At 54.7% G+C, this 24,912-nt stretch overlaps 1 protein-coding gene across 1 annotated transcript in view; it reads left to right on the top strand.

Annotated features, from left to right (window-relative positions):
• Window positions 1-24,912, top strand: part of WNT10A (Wnt family member 10A) — a 51,761-nt gene that overhangs the window by 13,050 nt on the left and 13,799 nt on the right. The window contains exon 3 of the mRNA XM_073304881.2: window positions 13,881-14,257. Coding sequence (XP_073160982.2) covers window positions 13,881-14,257 — 377 coding nt within the window. The remainder of the gene's footprint in view (window positions 1-13,880; window positions 14,258-24,912) is intronic.

The following is a 24,912-nucleotide window of genomic DNA, read 5'->3' as shown; positions in this document are numbered from 1 at the left end:
GGCTCGTTTGACCCAAACAGGCCACATTGCATGCTGGGATTGTTGTCTCTACAGTTTCTGCATCCACATTAAAGAGGAAGGCAGCTGTAATTGGCTCAGTGTAATGCAAATTAATTAGTGTGACCTTTTTATAAGTACATGGGACGCAGGACGCCAGCCAAACAATCAGCGGAGCCACTGGATGATGGAAGGGCTAACAGAGCACTCAAGGAAGACAAGGCCCTTGTGAAGAAGCTAAATGCGTTATCTGCATCAGTCATCGCTGCCAACTTTGTGAGGGAGGCTCCCACACCTGAGCCATTCTAGTTAGGGACAAACCTGAGGAACGGTCCCAGACTGAGGCGTCAGTCGAGGAGGGTTTGGAACAAATCAATACACCGAACAGCAATAAGTCACCAGGACCAAATGGGATCGGCCCAGAGCTCTGAAGAAACTCAGATGTGCAACTGCAGAACTGCCAGCCGTGGCGTGTGACCTATTGCTTAAATCCGCCTCGGGGCCAGACGGCTGGAGGGGAGCTAACGCCATGCCACCTTTTAAAACGGGCTCCAGAGGCGACCCCGGCAGTTACAGGCCGGCGAGCCTGACTTCGGTACCGGGCAAACTGGTTGAAACTAGAGTAAAGAACAAGAGGACTTGTGGCACCTTAGAGACTAACCCATTTATTTGAGCAGAAGCTTTCGTGAGCTACAGCTCACTTCATCGGATGCATACTGTGGAAAGTGTAGAAGATCTTTTTATACACACAAAGCATGAAAAAATGGGTGTTTATCACTACAAAATGTTTTCTTTCCCCCCACCCCACTCTCCTGCTGGTAATAGCTTATCTAAAGTGATCACTCTCCTTACAATGTGTGTGATAATCAAGGTGGGCCATTTCCAGCACAAATCCAGGGTTTAACAAGAACGTCTGGGGGGAGGGAGGGGTAGGAAAAAACAAGGGGAAATAGGTTACCTTGCATAATGACTTAGCCACTCCCAGTCTCTATTCAAGCCTAAGTTAATTGTATCCAATTTGCAAATGAATTCCAATTCAACAGTCTCTCGCTGGAGTCTGGTTTTGAAGCTTTTTGTTGTAATATAGCAACTTTCATGTCTGTAATCGCGTGACCAGAGAGATTGAAGTGTTCTCTGACTGGTTTATGAATGTTATAATTCTTGACATCTGATTTGTGTCCATTTATTCTTTTACGTAGAGACTGTCCAGTTTGACCAATGTACATGGCAGAGGGGCATTGCTGGCACATGATGGCATATATCACATTGGTGGATGTGCAGGTGAACGAGCCTCTGATAGTGTGGCTGATGTTATTAGGCCCTGTGATGGTGTCCCCTGAATAGATATGTGGGCACAGTTGGCAACGGGCTTTGTTGCAAGGGTAGGTTCCTGGGTTAGTGGTTCTGTTGTGTGGTATGTGGTTGGTGGTGAGTATTTGCTTCAGGTTGCGGGGCTGTCTGTAGACAAGGACTGGCCTGTCTCCCAAGATTTGTGAGAGTGTTGGGTCATCCTTTAGGATAGGTTGCAGATCCTTAATAATGTGTTGGAGGGGTTTTAGTTGGGGGCTGAAGGTGACAGCTAGTGGCATTCTGTTATTTTCTTTGTTAGGCCTGTCCTGTAGTAGGTGACTTCTGGGAACTCTTCTGGCTCTATCAATCTGTTTCTTCACTTCTGCAGGTGGGTATTGTAGTTGTAAGAAAGCTTGATAGAGATCTTCTAGGTGTTTGTCTCTGTTTGAGAGGTTGGAGCAAATGCGGTTGTATCGCAGAGCTTGGATGGATCGTGTGGTGAGGTCAGGGTGAAAGCTGGAGGCATGCAGGTAGGAATAGCGGTCAGTAGGTTTCCGGTATAGGGTGGTATTTATGTGACCATCCTTTATTAGCACTGTAGTGTCCAGGAAGTGGATCTCTTGTGTGGACTGGACCAGGCTGAGGTTGGTGGTGGGAAGGAAATTGTTGAAATCATGGTGGAATTCCTCAAGGGCTTCTTTTCCATGGGTCCAGATGATGAAGATGTCATCAATGTAGCGCAAGTAGAGTAGGGGCTTTAGGGGACGAGAGCTGAGGAAGCGTTGTTCTAAGTCAGCCATAAAAATGTTGGCATACTGTGGGGCCATGCGGGTACCCATAGCAGTGCCGCTGATCTGAAGGTATACATTGTCCCCAAATGTACAATAGTTATGGGTAAGGACAAAGTCACAAAGTTCAGCCACCAGGTTAGCCGTGACATTATCGGGGATAGTGTTCTTGACGGCTTGTAGTCCATCTTTGCGTGGAATGTTGGTGTAGAGGGCTTCTACATCCATAGTGGCCAGGATGGTGTTTTCAGGAAGATCACCCATGGATTGTAGTTTCCTCAGGAAGTCAGTGGTGTCTCGAAGGTAGCTGGGAGTGCTGGTCGCGTAGGGCCTGAGGAGGGAGTCTACATAGCCAGACAATCCTGCTGTCAGGGTGCCAATGCCTGAGATGATGGGGCGCCCAGGATTTCCAGGTTTATGGATCTTGGGTAGTAGATAGAATATCCCAGGTCGGGGTTCCAGAGGTGTGTCTGTGCGGATTTGATCTTGTGCTTTTTCAGGAAGTTTCTTGAACAAATGCTGTAGTTTCTTTTGTTAACTCTCAGTGGGATCAGAGGGTAATAGCTTGTAGAAAGTGGTGTTGGAGAGCTGCCAAGCAGCCTCTTGTTCATATTCCAACCTATTCATGATGACAACAGCACCTCCTTTGTCAGCCTTTTTGATTATGACGTCAGAGTTGTTTCTGAGGCTGTGGATGGCATTGCGTTCTGCATGGCTGAGGTTATGGGGCAAGTGATGCTGCTTTTCCACAATTTACTCTCCTAAAAACCAACCTTCCACACAAACTTCCTCGTGGCTGGACTTTACTAAAACTAGACAAGCCATTTACAACACACACTTTGCTTCTCTACAAAAGAAAAAGAACACTAAACTTTCTAAACTACTACTTGCCACAAGGGGCCACAGCAATGGTTCCCTCAACCCACCCAGCAATATTGTTAACCTATCCAACTATACTCTCAGCCCAGCAGAAGCAGCTGTCCTATCTCGGGGCCTCTCCTTCTGCCCCTCCACCCCCACAAACATGATACAGTTCTGTGGTGACCTAAAATCCTATTTTCGACATCTCCGACTCAATGAATATTTCCAACACACCTCTGAACAACATACTAATCCACAGAGACCTCCCTACCAACACTACAAAAAGAAGGATTCTAGGTGGACTCCTCCTGAAGGTCGAGACAGCAGACTGGACTTCTACATGGAGTGCTTCCGCCGACGTGCACGGGCTGAAATTGTGGAAAAGCAGCATCACTTGCCCCATAACCTCAGCCATGCAGAACACAGTGCCATCCACAGCACAGACCCACCCCTGGAACCCCATTAACAGGGTTCTTGTTAATCCCTGGATTTGTGCTGGAAATGGCCCACCTTGATTATCATACACATTGTAAGGAGAGTGATCACTTTAGATAAGCTATTACCAGCAGGAGAGTGGGGTGAGGGGAGAGAAAACCTTTTGTAGTGGTAAACACCCATTTTTTCATGCTTTGTGTGTATAAAAAGATCTTCTGTACTTTCCGCAGTATGCATCCGATGAAGGGAGCTGTAGCTCACGAAAGCTTATGCTCAAATAAATTGGTTAGTCGCTAAGGTGCCACAAGTCCTCCTGTTCTTTTTGCAAATACAGACTAACACGGCTGTTACTCTGAAACCTAGAGTAAAGAACAGAATTGTCAGACACAGAGATGGACGCAATATGTTGGGGAAGAGTCGACACAGCTTTTGTCAAGGGCAATCAGGCCTCGCCAATCTATTAGCATTCTTTGAGGGGGGTCAACAAGCATGTGGACAAGGGGGATCCAGTGGCTGTAGGGTACTTGGACTTTCAGAAAGCCTTTGACAAGGTCCCTCACCAAAGGCTCTGAAGCAAAGTAAACTGTCATGGGATAAGAGGGAAGGTCCTCTCATAGATCAGGAACTGGTTAAAAAACAGGAAACAAAGGGTAGGAATAAATGGTCAGTTTTCACAACTGAAAGTGGTAAATAGTGACGTCTCCCAAGTATCTGTATGGGGACCTGTGCTATTCAACATATTCATAGATGATCTGGAAAAGGGGGTAAACAGTGAGGTGGCTGTTTGCAGATGATACAGAAGTACTCAGGATAGTTACGTCCAAAACTGACTGCAAAGCGTTATGAAGGGATCTCACAAAATTGGGTGACTGAGCAACAAAACGGCAGATGAAATTCAATGTTGATAAATGCAAAGTAATGCACGTTGGAAAACATAATCCCAACTATACCTATAAAATGATGGGGTCCAAATTAGCTGTGACCACTCAGGAAAGATCTTGGAGTCACTGTGGATAGTTCTCTGAAAACATCCACTCAATGTGCAGTGGCCGTCAAAAAAGCAAAAAGAATGTCAGGAACCATTACGAAAGGGATCGATAATAAGAGAAAATATCATAATGCCACTATAGAAATCCATGGTATGCCCACACCTTGACTTCTGGTTGCTTCATCTAAAAAAGAAATTAGAACTGGAAAAGGTACAGAGAGGGGCAGCAAAACTGAGCAGGGTGATGGAACAGCTTCTATGTGAGGAGAGAGTAATAAGACTGGGACTGTTCATCTTAGAAAAGAGACGACTAAGGGGGGATATGACAGAGGTCTATAAAATCATGACTGGTGTGGAGAAAGTAAATAAGGAAATGTTATTTACTTCTTCTCATAACACAAGAACTAGGGGTCACCCAATGAAATGAATAGGCAGCTGGTTTAAAACAAACAAAAGAAAGTATTTCTCCACACAAGGCACAGTCAACCTGCGGAACTCATTGCCAGGAGATGTTGTGGAGGCCAAAAGTATAACTGGATTCAAAAGAATTAGATAAGTTCATCAATGTTATTAGCCAGCTGGTCAGGGATGCAACCCCCTGCTCTGGGTGTCCCTAAACCTCTGACTGCCAGAAACTGGGACTGGACAACAGGGGATGGATTGCTCGATAGTTGCCCTGTTCTCTTTGTTCCCTCTGAAGCACCTGGCACTGGCCACTGTCGGAGACAGGACACTGGGCTAGATGGACCCTTGGTTCTTACGTTCTCCTGGTAAACTGTCCACACTCTCTTGGTTGGCTCCAGTTTGGGTACATGGAGCCTGCACAGATGAACGCTCCCAAGCGTTCTGGACACTGGAATCTGAGCCGCAGCGGGGACGGGTGTTTTCAGAACTGCTGTCAGATAGCACCTGGTTCAGCAAGGTCTTTACGCCTGGCCACATTGGGGTTTCTGTGAGAGTTGGTGGGCCTGGCAGGGTCAGAGCTGCAGTGTCCTGGGGAAGCTGACTTTCCCGTGGCCTCTCTAATAGCCCCAGAGTCTGCGTAGGCTTGGGCTGTAACATCCTCTGTCGTCCCAGGAGGGTTGTGGTGACCCAGGCTGTGCCGTCGGGGCCTTATGCCTACCGTGGACCTAGAACTCCTCCGTAAACATGCCACGTGTCCCTGGGGCAGGGTTATTCACGCTCTCCTGTGCCGTCCATGGATGGGCTCCTGGGAAGTGCCTCTGCCAAGAGAGGGGAAGTGACTGTGGCCGTTGCCTGCAGCCGCACTGCTCCGTTTCTGATCCCTGGTGGGTTCCAATGTGGCTCTGGTGGAACGCAGAATGCCGACAACACTTAAAACAGACCCATGCTCACATTATACCTGCAGTGCTTAGCGACAGCCAGACCTAGGGTGCCCAAGAGTTCCCGTGCTCACACCCCCTTTTTTCAGTTGCTCAAAACCTTCCCCTTTTGGCCTGCAATTTTTTCAGGTTTGGGCTCCGTCCAAGCGTGAATCTTTTTGGAAAGTTTGAGCAAAACTGGGGCCATCGTTAATGAGAACAGGTGGGGAGGGACAGCCATGGGCCTCCTTGTGAAAGACCGATATCACCGCCGTTTTGAACGGCTCTTCCTCTGAAGCCGGTGGAGCTGGAAAAGGAGGGTTTGGCAGAGAACTGGGCCTGAGGGAGGAGACGTACATGATGTGCTGGTGAAAATTGTCCTTGACTCGGCTGGCTCGTAAGGGTTAGAAAGAAATCACTGTTTGCAGATGCCCTGGAGTTCATTTTCTAATAACCGTGATGGTGCTTTGCTTTGTAACAACGACCCCCCCGTGTTCTCCACAAGGAGGCACTGGTGTGGCTGCGTTAGCGGAAAACATTGCACTGTTAACCTTGGGCACTGGAAGACGCAGGGGCCCGGGGAATGAGTTTGTCAGACGGTACAGAAGAGGCCGCGAGCAGATTCTGATTGCTTTTAAGCAGCGTCTCGTTTATTTTACACCAGTGCATTTTAAAAATGAACGCGCAAATCGGCAGCGTGGCGTTCCGTTCAGGTTTCGGAGCTGCATTTCGCGTCCGTCTCATAAGATCATAGTAGCTTGCTAAGCAGACGGCAATGAATCACTGAAAAGCTTTGTGAAGCTTGCTAAGTACCCAATAAATACACCAGGGGACATTTGCACCTCACCGCGGGCGGCCATCAAAGCAGTTTCTCCTCTAATGGCACAACCGTGGCTGGCAAACCAGGTGGGCCGTCTCGCGGATCTGCCCCCCAGTGGGTCTGGCAGTCACAGACGTTGCCAGGCCCGAGATAGGGGCCTGTCATGCCTGCAAACAGCGAGAGCCAGGTGCAGGCCAGGTGGAACCATGCTCGTGCTGCAATGTGCGTAGCTACCCTGGTCCCAGGCTCAGACCAGAGCTGCTGCGACCGTTTTCATCTAAAGCCGTCTTTCGACGGAAACCCTGGACGTTTTTGGACACCCCCCTCCCAACCCTCTGTTTGGATCAAAAATGTTCCGCGTAGTTGTTGAAAAACCCGACGCCCCCCCAAAGCGAAAAAAGCAAAATCAACAACAAATTTCAGGGCTTTCAACAAGAACCCGAAGTATTGCAGCAACAACGGGAAATACCCACTGGTGCCGCGTCTCTCGTGGGGAAGGAACCCTGAGTTCCCAACCGGCCCGTCTCAGAGTTTCAGTGAGAAAAGCCAGCAGGTCTGGCGTGGAGGGGCTGGGCAGGCCGCCGCGCCCCCTACCTTGCAGTGGTTTCCATCATGCACAGGGTTCACCCCCCACTATTCACATTGTTGCAGCCCCCCGATCTGAAGCAGCTTTGATTAACGGTCCCTGCTCAGCACCCCTACCAGCTGCACCCCAGATCTGCCGCCTGCAGAGATCCCCAGCCCGTGCTGTTGGTGGGGGGGCGGGGAGGGGGGCGCAGTCTGAAGCTGCTGTTGCTGGCGTTCTCCGTCCGCGGAGCTCTAATGACATCCAGCTGGAGCGTCTCCCCCGGCACGCCGCGTGCTCCCTGCAGGCTGTGGCTGGCACAAGGCGAGCTTCCCAGCTGGGCATCACTTTCACAGGCCATTTCGGGGCCTTGCGGGAGCTGGCTCAGCTGGGGGGCCTGCAGGAACATGCTGTTTGCTTTCATGTTCTCCCCATGGCTTGGCCCTCACCAGCCACCTCGGAAGGGGAGAAGGTGGGGGGATTAGCATGGGAGCGCATGGGGCCGATCCCGATGACCGAGGCTGCAAGACGGAGCCCTTAGATGGTCTTGCCCCTCTTTCTCTTTTAGCCTCTGTTCAGAAGCTAGCGCCCCGCGTTACCCGCTGCTCTGATACCAGCCCCCCCTTCCCACTGCTGTCCCCAGAGCGCCCTTCACTTGTTCGACATTCTCCTGGCATTGAGTGTGAAGGGGCCTGATCCTGGGCTCTACGCTCTGCTTTGACTCTGGCTCTGGCTGGATTACGCCTGCCCCATCGGAATCCCCAGCAAAGCCCCCAACCCCCGTATAGCCCCCAACCCCCATACAGCCCCCAGCCCTGTACAGCCCCCAACGCCCATATAGGCCCTAGCCCCCGTTCAGCCCCCAACCACCATACAGCCCCCAGTCTGCCTACAGCCCCCAGCCCCAGGCCCTGTTCAGCTGCCAGCCCCCATACAGCCCCCAACCCCATACAGCCCTCAAACCCCATTCAGTCCTCAAACCCCGTACAGCCCCCAGGCACCGTACAGCCCCCATGCCAATGGAAAAGATGCTGCTGGAGGCCAAAGGACGGAAGACAGGTCACACACTGGCCCCTCCTGCCCCAGCTCTCGCCATGCGCCCACGGTGTACGGCACACCCACGCCGCGGCTCTTTCCCAGCTGGTGGAAGCAGCCCAGGGGCACCGCTGGGTTCGCACACTCACTGGGAGCTCTTGCCCCAGCTCTCAGGCAGAGCAGGGTGGCTGTGGTCAGTGGGGCTCTGCGGCTGCCCCGGGCAGACAGGGAAGAATTGTTGGGGACGTAGAAGTGGGTGGCAACCTGGGCAGTGGTGACCATGAGATGGTCGAGTTCAGGATCCTGACAAAAGGCAGAAAGGAGAGCAGCAGAACACAGACCCTGGCCTTCAGAAAAGCAGACTGTGACTCCCGCAGGGAACTGATGGGCAGGATCCCCTGGGAGGCTAATGTGAGGGGGAAAGGAGCCCAGGAGAGCTGGCTGTATTTTAAAGAATCCTTATTGAAGGCCCAGGAACAAACCATCCCGATGTGCAGAAAGAAGAGCAAATATGGCAGGCGACCAGCTTGGCTTAACAGTGAAATCTTCGGTGAACACAAAACACAAAAAGGAAGCTTACAAGAAGTGGAAACTTGGACAGATGACTAGGGAGGAGTATAAAAATATTGCTCGAGCATGCAGGGGTGTAATCAGGAAGGCCAAAACACAACTGGAGTTGCAGCTAGCAAGGGATGTGAAGGGGAACAAGAAGGGTTTCTACAGGTATGTTAGCAACAAGAAGGTCAGGGAAAGTGTGGGCCCCTTGCTGGATGGGGGAGGCAACCTAGTGACAGAGGATGTGGAAAAAGCTGAAATACTCAATGCTTTTTTTGCTTCGGTCTTCACAGACAAGGTCAGCTCCCAGACTGCTGCACTGGGCAGCACAGCATGGGGAGGAGGTGAGCAGCCCTCAGTGGTGAAAGAACAGGTTAAGGACTATTTAGAAAAGCTGGACGTGCACAAGTCCATGGGGCCGGATGCGCTGCATCCGAGGGTGCTGAGGGAGTTGGCGGATGTGATTGCAGAGCCATTGGCCATTATCTTTGAAAACTCGCGGCAATCAGGGGAGGTCCCGGACGATTGGGAAAAGGCAAATATAGTGCCCATCTTTAAAAAAGGCAAGAAGGAGAATCCAGGGAACTACAGACCGGTCAGCCTCACCTCACCCTGGAAAAATCATGGAGCAGGTCCTCAATGAATCCATTTTGAAACACTTGGAGGAGAGGAAGGTGATCAGGAACAGTCAACATGGATCCACCAAGGGCAAGTCATGCCTGACCAACCTGATTGCCTTCTGTGATGAGATAACTGGCTCTGTGAATATGGGGAAAGCAGTGGACATGATATACCTTGACTTTAGCAAAGCTTTTGACACGGTCTCCCACAGTATTCTTGCCAGCAAGTTAAAGAAGTATTGGCTGGATGAATGGACGATAAGGTGGATAGAAAGTTGGCTAGATTGTCGGGCTCAATGGGCAGTGATCAATGGCTCCGTGTCTAGTTGGCAGCCGGTATCAAGTGGAGTACCCCAAGGGTCGGTCCTGGGGCCAGTTTTGTTCAATATCTTCATCAATGATCTGGAGGATGGTGTGGATTGCACTCTCAGCAAGTTTGCGGATGACACTAAACTGGGAGGAGTGGTAGATATGCTCGAGGGCAGGGATAGGATACAGAAGGACCTAGACAAATTGGAGGATTGGGCCAAAAGAAATCTGATGAGGTTCAATAAGGATAAGTGCAGGGTCCTGCACTTAGGACGGAAGAATCCCATGCACCGCTACAGACTAGGGACCGAATGGCTCGGCAGCAGTTCTGCAGAAAAGGACCTAGGGTTACAGTGGTTGAGAAGCTGGATATGAGTCAACAGTGTGCCCTTGTTGCCAAGAAGGCTAACGGCAAATTGGGCTGCATTAGTAGGAGCATTGCCAGCAGATCGAGGGAAGTGATTATTCCCCTCTATTCGGCATTGATGAGGCCACATCTGGAGTACTGCTTCCAGTTTTGGGCCCCCCCACTACAGAAGGGGTGTGACAAACTGGAGAAAGTCCAGTGGAGGGCAGTGAAAATGATCAGGGGGCTGGAACACATGACTTACGAGGAGAGGCTGAGGGAACTGGGATTGTTTAGTCTGCAGAAGAGAAGAATGAGGGGGGATTTGATAGCTGCTTTCAACTACCTGAAGGGGGGGTCCAAAGAGGATGGAGCTCGGCTGTTCTCAGTGGTGGCAGATGACAGAACGAGGAGTAATGGTCTCAAGTTGCAGTGCGGGAGGTCTAGGTTGGATGTTAGGAAAAACTTTTTCACTAGGAGGGTGGTGAAGCACTGGAATGGGTTACCTAGGGAGGTGGTGGAATCTCCATCCTTAGAGGTTTTTAAGGCCCGGCTTGACAAAGCCCTGGCTGGGGTGATTAAGTTGGGGTTGGTCCTGCTTTGAGCAGGGGGTTGGACTAGATGATCTCCTGAGGTCTCTTCCAACCCTGATATCTATGATTCTATGACGCCCTGGGGGGCATGGAGCAAGGCAGTGAGTTGGGGGTTGCTGGTTAAGACCAAGGCTGCCTTGGACACCCCCCCATCCCCACCCCGGGTGAGCTGTGGTGGGCAGAAGGCTGGCGTGGGGATTGAGCCAGGAGGCCCAGTCTGAGGGGTAGGGAACACAGGATCCACACCAGGCGGCTGTCCTGGGGACCCCGATCGCATACTGTCCTGTGCGCTCCAAGCGGGAGCCTGCCCAGCAGAGCAGTTGTCCGTTTCCGGGCTGCCCTGCCGGCCTCGCCCTGTGAAAGCCAAGATCCCTTCCTCACCCGGACATCAGCCTGAGAGGGGCTCTTTGACCCCTTGCAGCTCTCGCTTCCCCTCGAGGCATCTGAGCAGTGGGGGCCGGGGGACAAGGGCTTGGGCAGGACTCCTGGGTTCTGTGGCCTACTCTTCTGCTCACTGACCTTGCGTGACCTTGGGGAAGGCACCTCCCAGCTCCAGGCTCCAGTTTTCCCGTCTGTCCAAGGAGACTCGCGATCCTGACCCGTCTTCACAGGGTGCTGCAGGCTTCTTCTTAATGCAGGTGGTACCGCAGGATTCATCACCGAACGTGGTCCGTTGGTTGGATCGTTAGCTTCCCCGGCTCGGGCCGGGCACTGATGGGGAGCATGACGTGAACACTGATCCATGACCCCAGGAACCAGCTTTCCAAAGGAAGGGGCTAGAGCACCAGCCCTGGAGAGAAACACCAGTGGATAAGCCGGATTCCTCTCCCCACCTTAGCCCTGGTGGGTGCAGTGGGTGGGACTCAGGAGTTGCAGCTCCTGGAACCCCGGGCGGCCCGACCTGCTGTGAATTAGAGCCATGAGGATCACGGGGGAGCTCTGCTCGGCCCCAGCCCCTCCCTCGCCTTCAGCTGGCGTTTACACATTTTAATTAGTTTAATTTCATTGGAATGAATACTTAACAAGCTAAACATTTTCCGGGCCGCCCACAACCTTTCGACCCGGACCAGGGTTTCCGCAGGAAGCTTTCGGCCTGTTGGGAAAACTTCAGCTCTCCAAAGCCGACAGATTTTCGGCTTTTTGTTGGAAATCACCAAAAAATCTGAATGGGAATTTGGAAGGAACCCCCCCCCCCGATTTCCCCCCTCCAAATTTCCCACACAAAATAATCGGCATTTTCTGAGCAGCCCGGTGTGGAGGCCGGCAAAGCCTTCACTGCCAGCTCCGTAGGCGAGTCCCCTGCGCAGGGAGCTCCCTGACGGTGTCTCCAGCAGCTTGACACCCCCTGCACCCCACGGAGCAGAGACTCCAGCCCTAGGTCAGATCAAACCAATCACTCTGCTCCCAGGCAGGGCGATGAACAAAGCAGAGAGAGGGAGGGGAAGGGTAACCCAGTGGTTAGAGCTGTATCCTGGGACTTGGGAGACTCTGGGTCAGGTCCCCATTCTGCCACAGATTTCTCATGTGACCTCTTGGGCAAGTCACATAATCTGGCCTCAGTTTCCCATCTGCACCATGGGGGATTGTGATGCAGAAAGCAAACGTCTGCAAAGCTGCATCCTCCTTACCCCCTCCTTTGCCACCGGGCACTGCTATGCTGAGACAATGCCCGCTGTGTGCTTTCCTTGAACTCCTGTCAGTCTCCACCTGATATGTGTGAATCCAGGACTTTTCTCTCGCCTCTCGAACATGCCAGCTGCCCCGGGCCGTCTCCTCTGCTGCCGGCGAGCCAGTCGGGGGCAGCATGAAATGCCCTCTGTGGAATGGGAGCGCCACCTTGGCAGACATACTGGCTCCTACCAGAAGGGGTCGCAGCCTGCAAAGGGGGTCCCTTCCGGAGCAGCTCATTCTTACTGTTGGAGCCTCCCTGCCCCCCTGAAATGCAGCCCCCCGACCCAGTGGAGGAAGGGGTCCCTGAATCATGCCTGCGGCGTGGTGGGAGGGCGCTGCCAAGGCGTTACCAGATATCTGCCCCCAAGGGCTTACAGTGAAAGGGCAACAGAAGCAGACAAGACAAGAGGGAACACAGAGCAGGGAGTGACTCCCGGAGCATGGAGGAGTCCCAGCAAGGCGGGATTCTCGCAGCGCTGGGCACGTTCCAGCCACGTGGGGAGACGCAGGGGGCAGGAAGCAGGGGGCAGGGGAGGGATGGACAGAGGCAGGGCTGGAGGTATGGAGAGCTTGGACGGGCAGGAGATCTGGCTTGAGCTGTGATGCAGAAGCAGCGTGGGACCTAGGGCAGCAGGCGAGGGGCTGCAGGGGGTTGGGGGGGCCTGCGGAAGGGGCACCCGACCAGGAATCAGGAGGTCTCAGTTTCGCTCCTTTATCTGCCACTGCCTCACTGTGAGAGCTGGGGGGAGTCCCCTGCCCTGGCCCTGCCTCAGTTCCCCCTCACTGCAAAGTGACAGTGATGATACCGACCCAGCTTTGCAACGAGCTTTGCACTCTGTGGAGGGAAGGGCTGTGGCAGGGCTGTCTGCTGTGGGGGGGTGGGGGAGGGCAGCAGACGGACCATGGGCTGGGCAGGCCAGACAGCGGAAGGTTGCAGCAGGAGAGAGCCCAGCCTAGGCTTGGCGATCGGGGCGATCGGGGTGGGGTGAAAGGGGTGAGACGTTGGGAGCTGGGGTGGGAGGGCAGGAAGGGAGGGAGTGAGAGAGGCGCTCCAGGCTGCGTGGGTGCAGGGCAGGGGGCTGGAGGGGTCCCCGGAGAAGGGGCCGGGGGGGCGGATGGTGGGAGGCACAGCATAGAAAGAGGCAGAGACACCTTCAACCCCTGTGGATTGGACCCTCCGCGGGTGCCTGTGGGCCTGTGCTGTCCTTGGCATCCCCTCCCCCCCCCGTGGGTGAACCCCTGTCCCCCCCCCCCCCCCGGGGCAGCACTGAGCACCTTGCTCAGCGCTTAGAGGGGAAGAAGCAGCGCCAGGCACTCGGTGGGGCCCCAGGTGAGCCTCCTCGTGGAAGGGCTGCCTGGCTCCCGGGGGCCGGGGGGGAGGCTCTCGGAAGGTCGCCCCCCTCAGCACTTCCCCGGGGCCTCAGGGCAGGCATCACCACATCCCAGCAGCTCCCAGCCCCACTGGCGCCGACCGGCCTCCGTGCTGGAGACCTCAGCAGAGCCCAGGGCGTTCTGGAGGCCGAACCAGGCCTTGTCGCCGCCCCGGCTGGCCCGTCGGTCTGCTGGGAGACCCTGACTCCTCTGGGCTGGGCTAACCCCCCCGGTGCCCCGTCCTGCCTGTCCCCCGGCCGGACCCCCTGCTTTCCCAGCCTCTGACTGACCCCCTGCCCTTCGCTTCCTTGCAGGCTTCCGGGAGAGCGCCTTTGCCTACGCCATTGCGGCCGCCGGGGTGGTGCACGCCGTCTCCAACGCCTGTGCCCTCGGCAAGCTGCAGGCCTGCGGCTGCGACCAGAAGCGCCGGGGGGACGAGGAAGCCTTCCGCACGAAGCTGCACCGGCTCCAGCTGGAGGCCATGAACCGGGGCAAAGGGATGGTGCACGGGGTCCGCCTGGAGCACATGCCGGCCGAGGCCCCAGGGCTCCAGGACTCCTGGGAGTGGGGGGGCTGCAGCCCCGATATGGACTATGGGGAGAAGTTTTCCAAGGATTTCCTCGACTCCCGGGAAACCTACAGGGACATCCACTCCCGCATGAGGCTGCACAACAACCGTGTCGGCCGGCAGGTGAGTCCGTGCGCGCTGCAGGCAGATCTCCCCTGGGGGGCGCCGTGGTGCACAGTGGCAGCAGGGGCAGGCATGGCAGCACTGGGGGACATCCCCCCGCTCGATGCCTCTGCGAGGGGCAGCCAGGGCAGGTTCCTGGAATGGGGGCCGGGGGAAGCTGCTCACGCCCACAGCTGCTCGAAATGTTGTTGTTGAATGAAAATTTTGACCTGAAACGGCCTTTCCACCTAGGGTGACCAGTTGTCCCAATTTTAGAGGGACCATCGTGATTTGGGGGTCTTTTTCTTATAGAGGCTCCTATTACCCCCCACCCCCGTCCCGATTTTTCACACTTGCTGTCTGGTCGCCCTATTCCACCAAGCTGGCGTTTCTGCCAGAAAACTCCCACTTTCCTCTGCGTCTTTTGGAAGCATTTCTCCGCATTTCGTTTTGGTGGGGAAAATCCCCCTTTCTCCCTCCCTTTGGGTTTAAATCCCCCGCTCTCTTTTCCCACCTCGAGGGAAGCAAATCATCTGAAAAGATTCGGAGCGAAGCAGAGTCGGGATTGTTTTGGTTGGGTTCTGGGTTGTCTGACAGAGACAGGAATTGGGGTTTGGTTTGGGGCACCTCAGCCAGACCAGGCTGGAAAAGAGAGCCTGGGACTCCCCCGCCTTGCAAACATCTTCCTCTTGCGGGAGCCGTGGCATCTTTGCCAGAGAGACCCGCTCTGCACCGGGGGGCTTGCTCCTCGCACCGTCACACGGCTGCACAGCCCCGCGGAGGGCATCACAAGATCAGAAGCTCTTTGCACTTCTGCAGGGCGCCTTCCAGTCCATCCCCATTAGCCCCATCCGGGCCGCATGGCGCTGGGCGTTGGGCAGACGGATCAGGATGGCCCCTGCCCCAGAGAGCTGCCAGGCCACAGGTCGGACAGGGCGCGATCGGTAGAGGAAACAGGCAGAGAGGGGGAACAATAAGCCGAGAGCAGCAGAGAAGCAGCAGCCCCAGCTCAGCACTTGCTGGGCCAAGGCTGGGTGGGGGGGGTTGGCTGGCGCCGCAATAGAGGTGGGTTTTCAGGAGGGAGCTGAGGTAGCGGTTGCACTAATGCTGACGGGACGTTTGTCCCGTGTATGGACGTTGGGCAGGGGGAGGGGATGTCCCACCACCCACCACTGAGCGGCAGCCCCCTCGGGGTGTGACGTGGCAGCTGGTTCACAGTGCTCAGCAGGGTAGGACGGGACCTGGAGAACAAGAGCTGCGGGGGCACTTCGGGGGCAGAATGGAATCGCCCCACTTGGAATTTGGCCAGGCTTTGCTGGAAAGGCTTCAAGGGAGCCACAGGCCTTGGGGGCCAGGGAGCTGTGTGTGCAGGCGGGCAGGTGTGCATGTGTGGGTGTGTCCATGCACACCGGAGGGGTCAGCAAAGCAAAGATGGCCTGGTGCACAAGGGTGCAGGGGCGGCGAGTTATATACACTCATGGTGCCTGGGCTCCACCAATATTCAGGGCCCGGGGGCCCGGCTCCACCAATGTTTGGGGCCAGGTCTCTCCCTCGGCCCTGCCTGCCGCCCCCCTGCAGCTCCCCCAAGTGTCCCCCGGCCCCCACTTGCTGCCCCCACTCTCCTCCCCTGGCCCCAGAGACTGTGGCTCATGCTGACTCTGCTCTGCAGGCTCCCCGCATCAACTGCTGCTGCAGGGTCCTAGTGCCCCCTATTCACTAACGGCAGGGCAGACTGCCCTTACCCTGTCCTTCTGCCCTAGCCCTGAGCCTCTCCAACACCCCAAACCCCCCAACCCCAGCCCCAGCCAGAGCCCTCATCCCCCTGCACCCTAATCCTCTGCCTCAGCCCTGAGCCCCCTCCCACACCCCAAGCCTCTCATCCTCAGCCCCACAGCCCTCACCCCTGCAGCCCCTCCTATCCCCAAACTCCCTCCCAGCAGTTGTGGCTGTGCAGGCTGGAGAAGCAGAGATCCCCACCATGCAGGCAGGGACTCCTTCCCGTGGGGCCGGCCTGAGGGCAAATAGCACCCTGGGCGAACTGCCTGCGGGAAGAGGGGACAAAACCCCACACAGACCTTTAAAGCCTTTCAACCAATAGGAATGCAATATGCAAATAAACTAAAGTATGTCATCAGGCAATTAACATAAGAACCTAAGAACGGCCAGACTGGGTCAGACCAAAGGTCCGTCTAGCCCAGTGTCCTGTCTGCCGACAGTGGCCAGGGCCAGGTGCCCCAGAGGGAATGAACCGAACAGGGAATCATCCAGTGATCCTTCCCCTCGCCCATTCCCAGCTTCTGGCAAACAGAGTCTAGGGACACCATCCCTGCCCATCCTGGCTAATAGCCATTGATGGACCTATCCTCCATGAACTTAACTAGTTCTTTTTTTAACCCTGTTATAGTCTTGGCCTTCACAACATCCTCTGGCAAGGAGTTCCACAGGTTGACTGTGTGTTGAGTGAAAAAATACTTCTGTTTGTTTTAAACCTGATGCCTATTAATTTCATTGGGTGACCCCTAGTTCTTGTGTTATGAGAAGAAGTAAATAACATTTCCTTATTTACTTTCTCCACACCAGTCATGATTTTATAGACCTCTATCGTATCCCCTCCATGTCATCTCTTTTCCAAGCTGAAAAGTCTCAGTCTTATTAATCTCTCCCCATACGGCAGCTGTTCCATAGCCCTAATCATTTTTGTTGCCCTTTTCTGAACCTTTTCCAATTCCAATATATCTTTTTTGAGATGGGGCAACTACATCTGCATGCAGTATTCAAGGTGTGGGCGTACCATGGATTTATATAGAGGCAACATGATATTTTCTGTTTTATTATCTGTCTCTTTCTTAATGATTCTCAACATTCTGTTCGCTTTTTTGACGGCCGCTGCGCATGAAGTGGATGATTTCAGAGAACTATCGACCATGACTCCAAGATCTCTGTCTTGATTGGTAACAGCTGATTTAGACCCCATCATTGTATATGTAGGGTTGGGATTATGTTTTCCATTGTGCATTACTTTGCAATTATCAACATTGAATTTCAGCTGCCATTTTGTTGCCAAATCACCCAGTTTTGAGAGATCCCTTTGTAGCTCTTCTCAGTCTGCCTGGGACTTAACTATCTTGAGTACTTTTGTATCATCTGCAGATTTTGCCACCTCACTGTTTACCCCTTTTTCCAGATCATTTATGAATATTTTGAATAGGACTGATCCCAGTACAGACCCTTGGGAGACACCACTATTTACCACTATCCATTCTGAAAACTGACCATTTATTCCTACCCTTTGTTTCCTATCTTTTAACCGGTTACTGATCCATGAAAGGACCTTCCCTCTTATCCCGTGGCAGCTTACTTTGCTTAAGAGACTTTGGTGAGGAACCTTGTCAAAGGTTTTCTGAAAATCTAAATACGCTAGATCCACTGGATCCTCCTTGTCCACATGCTTGTTGACCCCTTCAAAGAATTCTAATAGATTGGTGAGGCCTGATTTCCCTTTACAAAAAACATGTTGACTCTTCCCCAACAAATTATGTTCATCTCTGTGTCTGATAATTTTGTTCTTTACTATCGTTTCAACCAGTTTGCCCGGTACTGAAGTCAGGCTTACCGGCCTGTAATTGCCGGGATTGCCTCTGGAGTCTTTTTTAAAAATTGGCATCACATTAGCTACCCTCCAGTCATCTGGTAGCTGATTTAAACGATAGGTTACAGACGACAGTTAGTAGTCCTGCACTTTCACATTTGAGTTCCTTCAGAACTCTTGGGGGATCCCATCTGGTCCTGGTGACTTATTGCTGTTTAGTTTATCAGTTTGTTCCAAACTCTCCTCTAATGACACAATTGGCTTAGTTATTGGTGCTGTCACAGCTGCCCCTCCTCCAGCTCTCAGCTGTTCAGATCTGACTGCAAATCCCCCCAAAACCTCTAATCTGGGGGTTTCTTTTCTTCGAGCGGAACCATACAACCCGTATCCCTGCAGGCGACCCACGGCGGAGGGACTCGCTGAATAGAATTTTTAAAAAAGCGTGTTCTTTATTTTATTATTCTTTCTATTACAGTTGCATCTGGGAACCCCAGGCCCGGAGCAGGGCCCCATTCTGCTAGTCACTGGGCAGTGCAGACAAGTAAAACTTTCCCCATACGCTCAGACTCTAGGTGGTCTTTGGGAAGCTCTCGTGCAATTGGTGCGTTGCTGATCCGCGAGCTCCATCAGTCTTCTCCTCAGCTAGTCGAAACACAGACCAGCGGGTTGGCCCCCTTGCTCCGCAAGGATTTCCCATCTGAGGCCACGCTGGTGCCAGCTCTCGTTGCTCAGACTTTGGTGCTTTTGCCAAACGGATTTGTTTGTTTTGTCCCTGTAACAAATTAGTAGCCACCTAGGAACTTTGCTGAGGCAGCCGGGATCAAACTCAGGGTGTGTCTACACAGCAAAGAAAACCCTCTGGCTGGCCAGTGCCAGCCCATGCGGGCTCACGGGGCTCAGGCTGTGGGGCTGTTCCTTTGCTGTGTAGACACCCGGGCTTGGGCTGGAGCCCGAACTCTGGGACCCTCCCACCCTGCAGGGTCCGAGAGCTCAAGTCAGCTGGCACAAGCTGCGGGTCTCTAGCTGCTGTGCAGACATATCCTCAAAGTCTTTTGCTTCAAGTCCACAATCCCCTAAGCTAAAGGAGAATCCCACTTCACTCTTAACAGTATAGACCCTATGACACACAGCTGAGGAGTTCTGATTCCATCCAATACAGGGCAGTGTAGAGTAGCAAGTAAGGGCTTGATTCTCCCATGTGCTTCATTCTGAACAGGCAGTATGTGTGTAAAACACATGCTCACACGCACACACACACAGAGCCCTTTCATAATGAAGCCCATGGGAGAATCAGGCCCTTGCTTGCTGTTTCACACGAGCTGTCCTAGTCTGCTCGTAGTCCTACCCACAGTTCAGGTTCTCTAACACCTCCCATTATAAGGCCCTATTTTCAGTCGCTTATAACTTTGCCAAACTTCAACCATCCAAGCTGACATTTGCAAAGCTGGGCATCTGCCTCAGGCTGCATTTTCCTGGACAGGTTCAGCAGAAATGGTGCAGCCCTTTCCGAGAACGAGAGGAGGGGCAATATATTGTTCCGCCCCTGTTAAAACAATTCATAGGGCCTTTTGTTTGAGAAGTTCTAGTGTGTCCGTGCTTTGGCGCAGGGGCTTAAAATTTGGTGGGGAGGTCACCCTGGTCACTGGGATGAGTCTTTTATTATTCCCAAGAAAAGCTGCCCAAATTTGGCCAAGTTATAGGCCTCTGAAAAATCTCAATTTACACGTGCTTAGTAGAACCTTGTTAGAGTTCCGCAGCTAAATTTCCCATTGATTCCAACCTCACTGAGCACGCTCAGTCCCCTTTCAGCTTCTACATGTGACCGGACAGCACATGCGCCATCCCCACACAGTGGCTGAGCGTGCTCCAGCCCAGACTTTCCCTGCATTTGCTCCTCCTGGCTGCCAGTCTTGCCAGAGGTTACAGTGTCAGCCAGGCCCTGTACTGACATCAGGGAGCCTGTGTATATCCTGGGTCCTCAGTTACCCCCCTGCTGGACCCAGGAAGTGCAGAGGAGGAAAACGCCTGATTTGAATACCGAAGGGACAAAAGAGCCATAATGCATACACACAAGGGGGCTGAATTAAGGTTATGTGGGCGCCCTTCCTTCTGGTATTTCCTAACTTTTGACTGCTCAGTGTTGCAACCTCAGTGTTCTCTAAACATAGTGTGTGTAATAATGTAGCAGAAGAGGAACCTGGGATGTGGAGCGGGCCCAGGGTTCTGGTGGCTCTTGTGTTGCTCGTGTGGTTACTGGGATGCCATCAGAACACCTGTATGTGGGTCGGCTTGTGGATCATTTTTACCAGCTACCAGTGTAATAGCCTGTGTATGCTCTGGGCAATACACACACTGTGTGCACACCCACACAGCTGCCTAGCGGGGGTTAATATAGGTCTCTACCCCCAAGCAAGGAGAGACCACACAATTGGTCACACCACAAGTAACAGTTGGTGCAGGCTGTGACAGATGCTCAGAACTCTGAGTCCCCTTAAGGGCAGAAGGGACCACCCTGGTTAGCTAGTCTGGCCTCCTGTCTAACACAGGTGTTCTGGGGCATTGCACCATGAGATTACTCTAGTAACAAGGGGCGAATGGCATGCAGAGTCCTCTGAGCCAGACATGGACCCTGCTTGTGGCTTCTCTGTGGCTAGCAGGCGGGGAACCATTTTATCTAACTCGAGCCCAGTGCGGCCCCGGGGCTGGTGTGACAATGTGACGCAGCAGGGAGGGGGAGTGTTGACCTGGGAATGTGGCAGGGGAGTTTGAATGAAGTGAGCTGTAGCTCACGAAAGCTCATGCTCAAATAAATTGGTTCGTCTCTAAGGTGCCACAAGTCCTCCTTTTCTTTTTGCGAATGGGAGACCTGAGAGCCTGTCACCTGAGCCAGGAGGGGGAGGGGGAGGTAACACCTCTGCCCGGGAATGTGAACAGAGACTGCAGCAGGGAACCTGCTGGGGGGGTTTAGTTTCAGTTTGGGGCTGGGGAGAGGAACACAGGGAACCCCAGGGCTGGGGTCTAAGCTCCCTGCTCCCCCAGAAGAACTTGACTGAGGGGTCCTGGTTGTACCCACAAGCTCTGTTTTGGACTGTGTTCCTGTTGTCCAATAAACCTTCTGTTTTACTGGCTGGCTGAGAGTCTCAGTGGATCCCAGGAAGAGGGGTGCAGGGCCTGGACTCCCCCACACTCCGTGACAATTGGTGGCAGCGGTGGGATGTACTGCACCCTGTGAACGGCGCTTCCTGCAGTAAGTGACTGGGGAACAGTAAAACAAAGGGGGATTGACGGGGACCAGGCGTGCTGAAGATTCAGCGAGAGACAGTTTCAGGGGGCGGTTAACCCCTGGGAGTGTGTGACCAGAGAGAAGGACTTTTGCAGTAACAGGGTCCCCCGGGGGATTGCAGCGAGCGGTCCCAGAGGCGGAGGAGTCTGCAGCTTGACCCTGGCAAAGAGTCAGTGACCTCAAGAAGGACTGGCACACTAAGGGCTTTTCCTGGAAACCGTGGGAAGCTGCCCGGCCTGCGAGTGGCCAGCAGGGAGATGTACGCTAAACGCCTTAAGAGCGACCTGGTGGAGCTGTGCAGGCAGAGGGGGCTGCACATTGGGAGGTCCACCAAGGAATAGCTGATTGCCCAGTTGGAGGAGAGGGATGACCCGATCCCTGTCCCTGAGGGAAGCCGCCCGGCAGACGCAGCGTGGGCCCTGGGGCCTTACCGGGCTGGGAGGGGTCAGACTGCTGCCCAGGACATCCCAAGACCCTTCCTACCTATGCCTGGGGGAGGGGTTGGGGGAAGCCCAGCGAATATCGAGGGCACCCTGACCCCGGCAGCCAGCAGGGGATCCTCCCGGCGGAGCTCCCCATCCCTGGAGCGGAGGCGGCTGGAATGGGAGAGGGAGATGAAAATGAGGGAGCTGGAGGATCATGAAAAACAAGGTAAGCATGAGCAGGAGGAGAAGGAGCGGGAACATCAGGAGAAGGAGAAACAAAGACAGCATGATCTGGAGCTGGCCAGGCTGAGGAGCAGTGGGGCCCCGGCTGCGGTGAGTGAGAGGGGACCCAAGACTGCAAGGAGCTTTGATAAGTGCTTCCTGGCCCAGCGTAAGGAGGGGGAGGACACAGATAGCTTCCTGACGGCCTTTGAGAATGCCTGCGAGATGCACAGGGTTGACCCTGCAGACAGGCTCCAGTTTCTCACCCCCTTACTGGACCCCAAAGCCGTGGAGGTGTACAGCCGGATGACAGGGGTGGAGGCAGGGGACTATGAACTGTTCAAACAGGCCCTGCTCCGTGAGTTTGGGCTGACCCCCGAGATGTACCGGAGAAGGTTCCGGAGTCAGCGTAAAACGCCTGAGGTCACCTACCTACAACTGGTCAACCGGATGCAGGGATGTGCCCGCAAGTGGACAGCTGGGGCCCAAGCTAAAGAGGACCTGCTGGACCTAATCGAACTGGAGCAACTGTATGATCAGTGCCCTTCCGACCTGAGGCTGTGGTTGGTGGACAAAAAGCTCGAGAACCCCCAGCACGCAGGGCAGCTGGCCGACGAGTTTGTGAACAGTCGGTCGGGGGTAGCAGGGAGGAGTCCCAAAAGAACAGGCCCCCCCCGATGCAGAGAGAGTCACCATGGGGCCTCCCAGCGGGGAAATAGGGAGAACCCCCTCCCAAGGGGAACGCCTGGCGTCGGGCCCCTCCGACCCGCTCGAGGGGACCAACGTGACCTGAGCTGCTATCACTGTGGCCAGAGAGGCCACGTACAGACCCAGTGCCCCAGGCTCAGGGACAAACTGAGCAGACCCAACCTACCCAGGGTTAACTGGGTAGGGACCCCGCTGGACGAGGGGAAGACGGCCCAGGCAAGGGGGGCTACCAGTTTACCACCTGCTCAGGAGGGAAGAGTACCCCCGGCCAGCTCCACCAGAAGGCTGGAGGCTCTGGACTCAGGGTGCTCGGTTTACAGGGTGGGCGTGGGGCTGTCCCTCCGGAGCGAGTGCCTTGTTCCCCTGGAGGTGGATGGGAGGAAGGTCAATGGATACTGGGATACGGGCGCGGAGGTGACGCTGGCCCGGCCCGAGGTGGTGGCCCCAGATCGGGTGGTGCCCAACACCTACCTGACCCTGACGGGGGTGGGCAGGACTCCATTTAAGGTGCCCGTGGCAAGGGTACACCTGAAATGGGGGGCCAAGGAGGGCCCCAAGGATGTGGGGGTACATCACCATTTGCCCACTGAAGTTTTGATGGGGGGAGACCTAGAGGACTGGCCAAGCAAGCCCCAGACCGCCCTGGTTGTGACGCGTAGCCAGAGCCGGCGAGGGGCACTGCGCCCTGACCTCGGGGAGGGTATCACACCGGAGGCGCAGGACCCTGCCCTGGTGGGGAGGGAGCGCCGAGGGGCACGGCTCAGAGAGGTGGAGGCCTCAGACCTGGCCACTGAGGGGGAACCGGTCCCCATCCCTTCCCCAGCCGCTGAGTTCCAGGCCGAGTTGAGGAAAGATCCCTCCTTGCGGAAGCTCAGGGACCTGGCCGACCTCAGTGTGGGACGGACCATGAGGAGAGGCTGCCAGGAGAGGTTCCTGTGGGAGAAGGGGTTCCTGTACCGAGAATGGGCTCCCACAAGGGAAGTACAGTCCTGTGGGGTCAGGAGGCAGCTGGGGGTCCCCCAGAAGTATCGCCGCAGGCTCCTGTCCCTGGCCCATGACATCCCCCTCGCAGGGCACCAGGGAATCCGGCGCACCCGGCAGAGGTTGCTACAGAACTTTTACTGGCCCGGGGTCTTTACCACGGTCCGGCAGTATTGCCGATCCTGTGACCCCTGTCAGAGGGTGGGGAAGGGCCGGGACAAGGGGAAAGCGGCTTTGAGACCTTTGCCCATCATAGAGGAGCCTTTCTAGAAGGTGGCCATGGACATCGTGGGGCCTCTCAGCAGGACGACCCGGTCGGGGAAGAAATACATTCTGATGGTGGTAGATTTTGCCACTCGCTACCCCGAGGCAGTGCCCTGAGCTTCCATTGAAGCCGACACCGTGGCCGATGCGCTCCTGACCATTTTCAGCCGAGTGGGGTTCCCCAAGGAAGTCTTGACAGACCAAGGCTCCAACTTCATGTCGGCCCTGCTCCGGTGCTTGTGGGAGAAATGTGGGGTCCGGCACGACTGGGCCTCAGCGTATCACCCCCAGTCCAACGGGCTGGTGGAGAGGTTTAATGGGACGCTAAAGATGATGCTGAAAACCTTTATGAACCAGCACCCGCAGGATTGGGACAAGTACTTACCTCACCTGCTGTTCGCGTACAGGGAGGTGCCCCAGGAGTCTACCAGATTTTCGCCTTTCGAACTGTTATATGGCAGGAGGGTGAGGGGCCCCCTGGACCTGATGAGAGACGAATGGGAGGGGAAGGCCACTCCCGATGGAGAGTCAGTGGTGGAGTATGTCCTGATCTTCCGAGAGAGACTGGCTGAACTCATGGGCCTGGCCAGGGAGAATCTGGCCAGAGCCCAGAGGAAGCAGAAGGTCTGGTATGACCGCACGGCGCGGGCCTGTGCCTACGCCACCGGGGATCAGGAGATGGTTCTCATCCCCGTGAGAAAGAACAAACCACAGGCCGCCTGGGAGGGCCCTTTAAAGGTTGTCAAGCAGCTCAAGGAGGTAAACTATGTGGTGGAGCTGTCGAACCGGGCACACCACCGCCGGGGGTACCATGTGAATATGATGAAGCCATATTATGCCAGGGGGAATGTGGTGTTGGCCGTGTGTGGACAGTGGGAGGAGCAGGGAGATGACCCTTTAGTAGATCTATTCCCTGGGACCAGAGCTGGTTCCCCCCTGGAAACAATTCCCCTCTCGGATCAGCTAACCCCTGCCCAGCAAGCTGAGGTCAGGGGGGTGCTGCATCCATACCGACAACTGTTTTCCAACCAGCCTGGATGCCCTAATCTGACTGTCCACCGGGTGCAGACAGGGTCGCACCTGCCGATAAGATGCTCCCCCTTCCGAGTCACAGGGAAAACTGCTCAGGACCTGGAAAGAGAGGTCCGGGACATGCTGGCTTTGGGGGTGATCCAGCCATCTGCCAGCCCTTGGGCCTCGCCGG

Source organism: Lepidochelys kempii, chromosome 11 (genome assembly GCF_965140285.1).
Source record: "Lepidochelys kempii isolate rLepKem1 chromosome 11, rLepKem1.hap1, whole genome shotgun sequence".
Lineage (NCBI taxonomy): Eukaryota > Metazoa > Chordata > Testudines > Cheloniidae > Lepidochelys > Lepidochelys kempii.
This window is presented reverse-complemented; position numbering and strand designations above follow the sequence as displayed.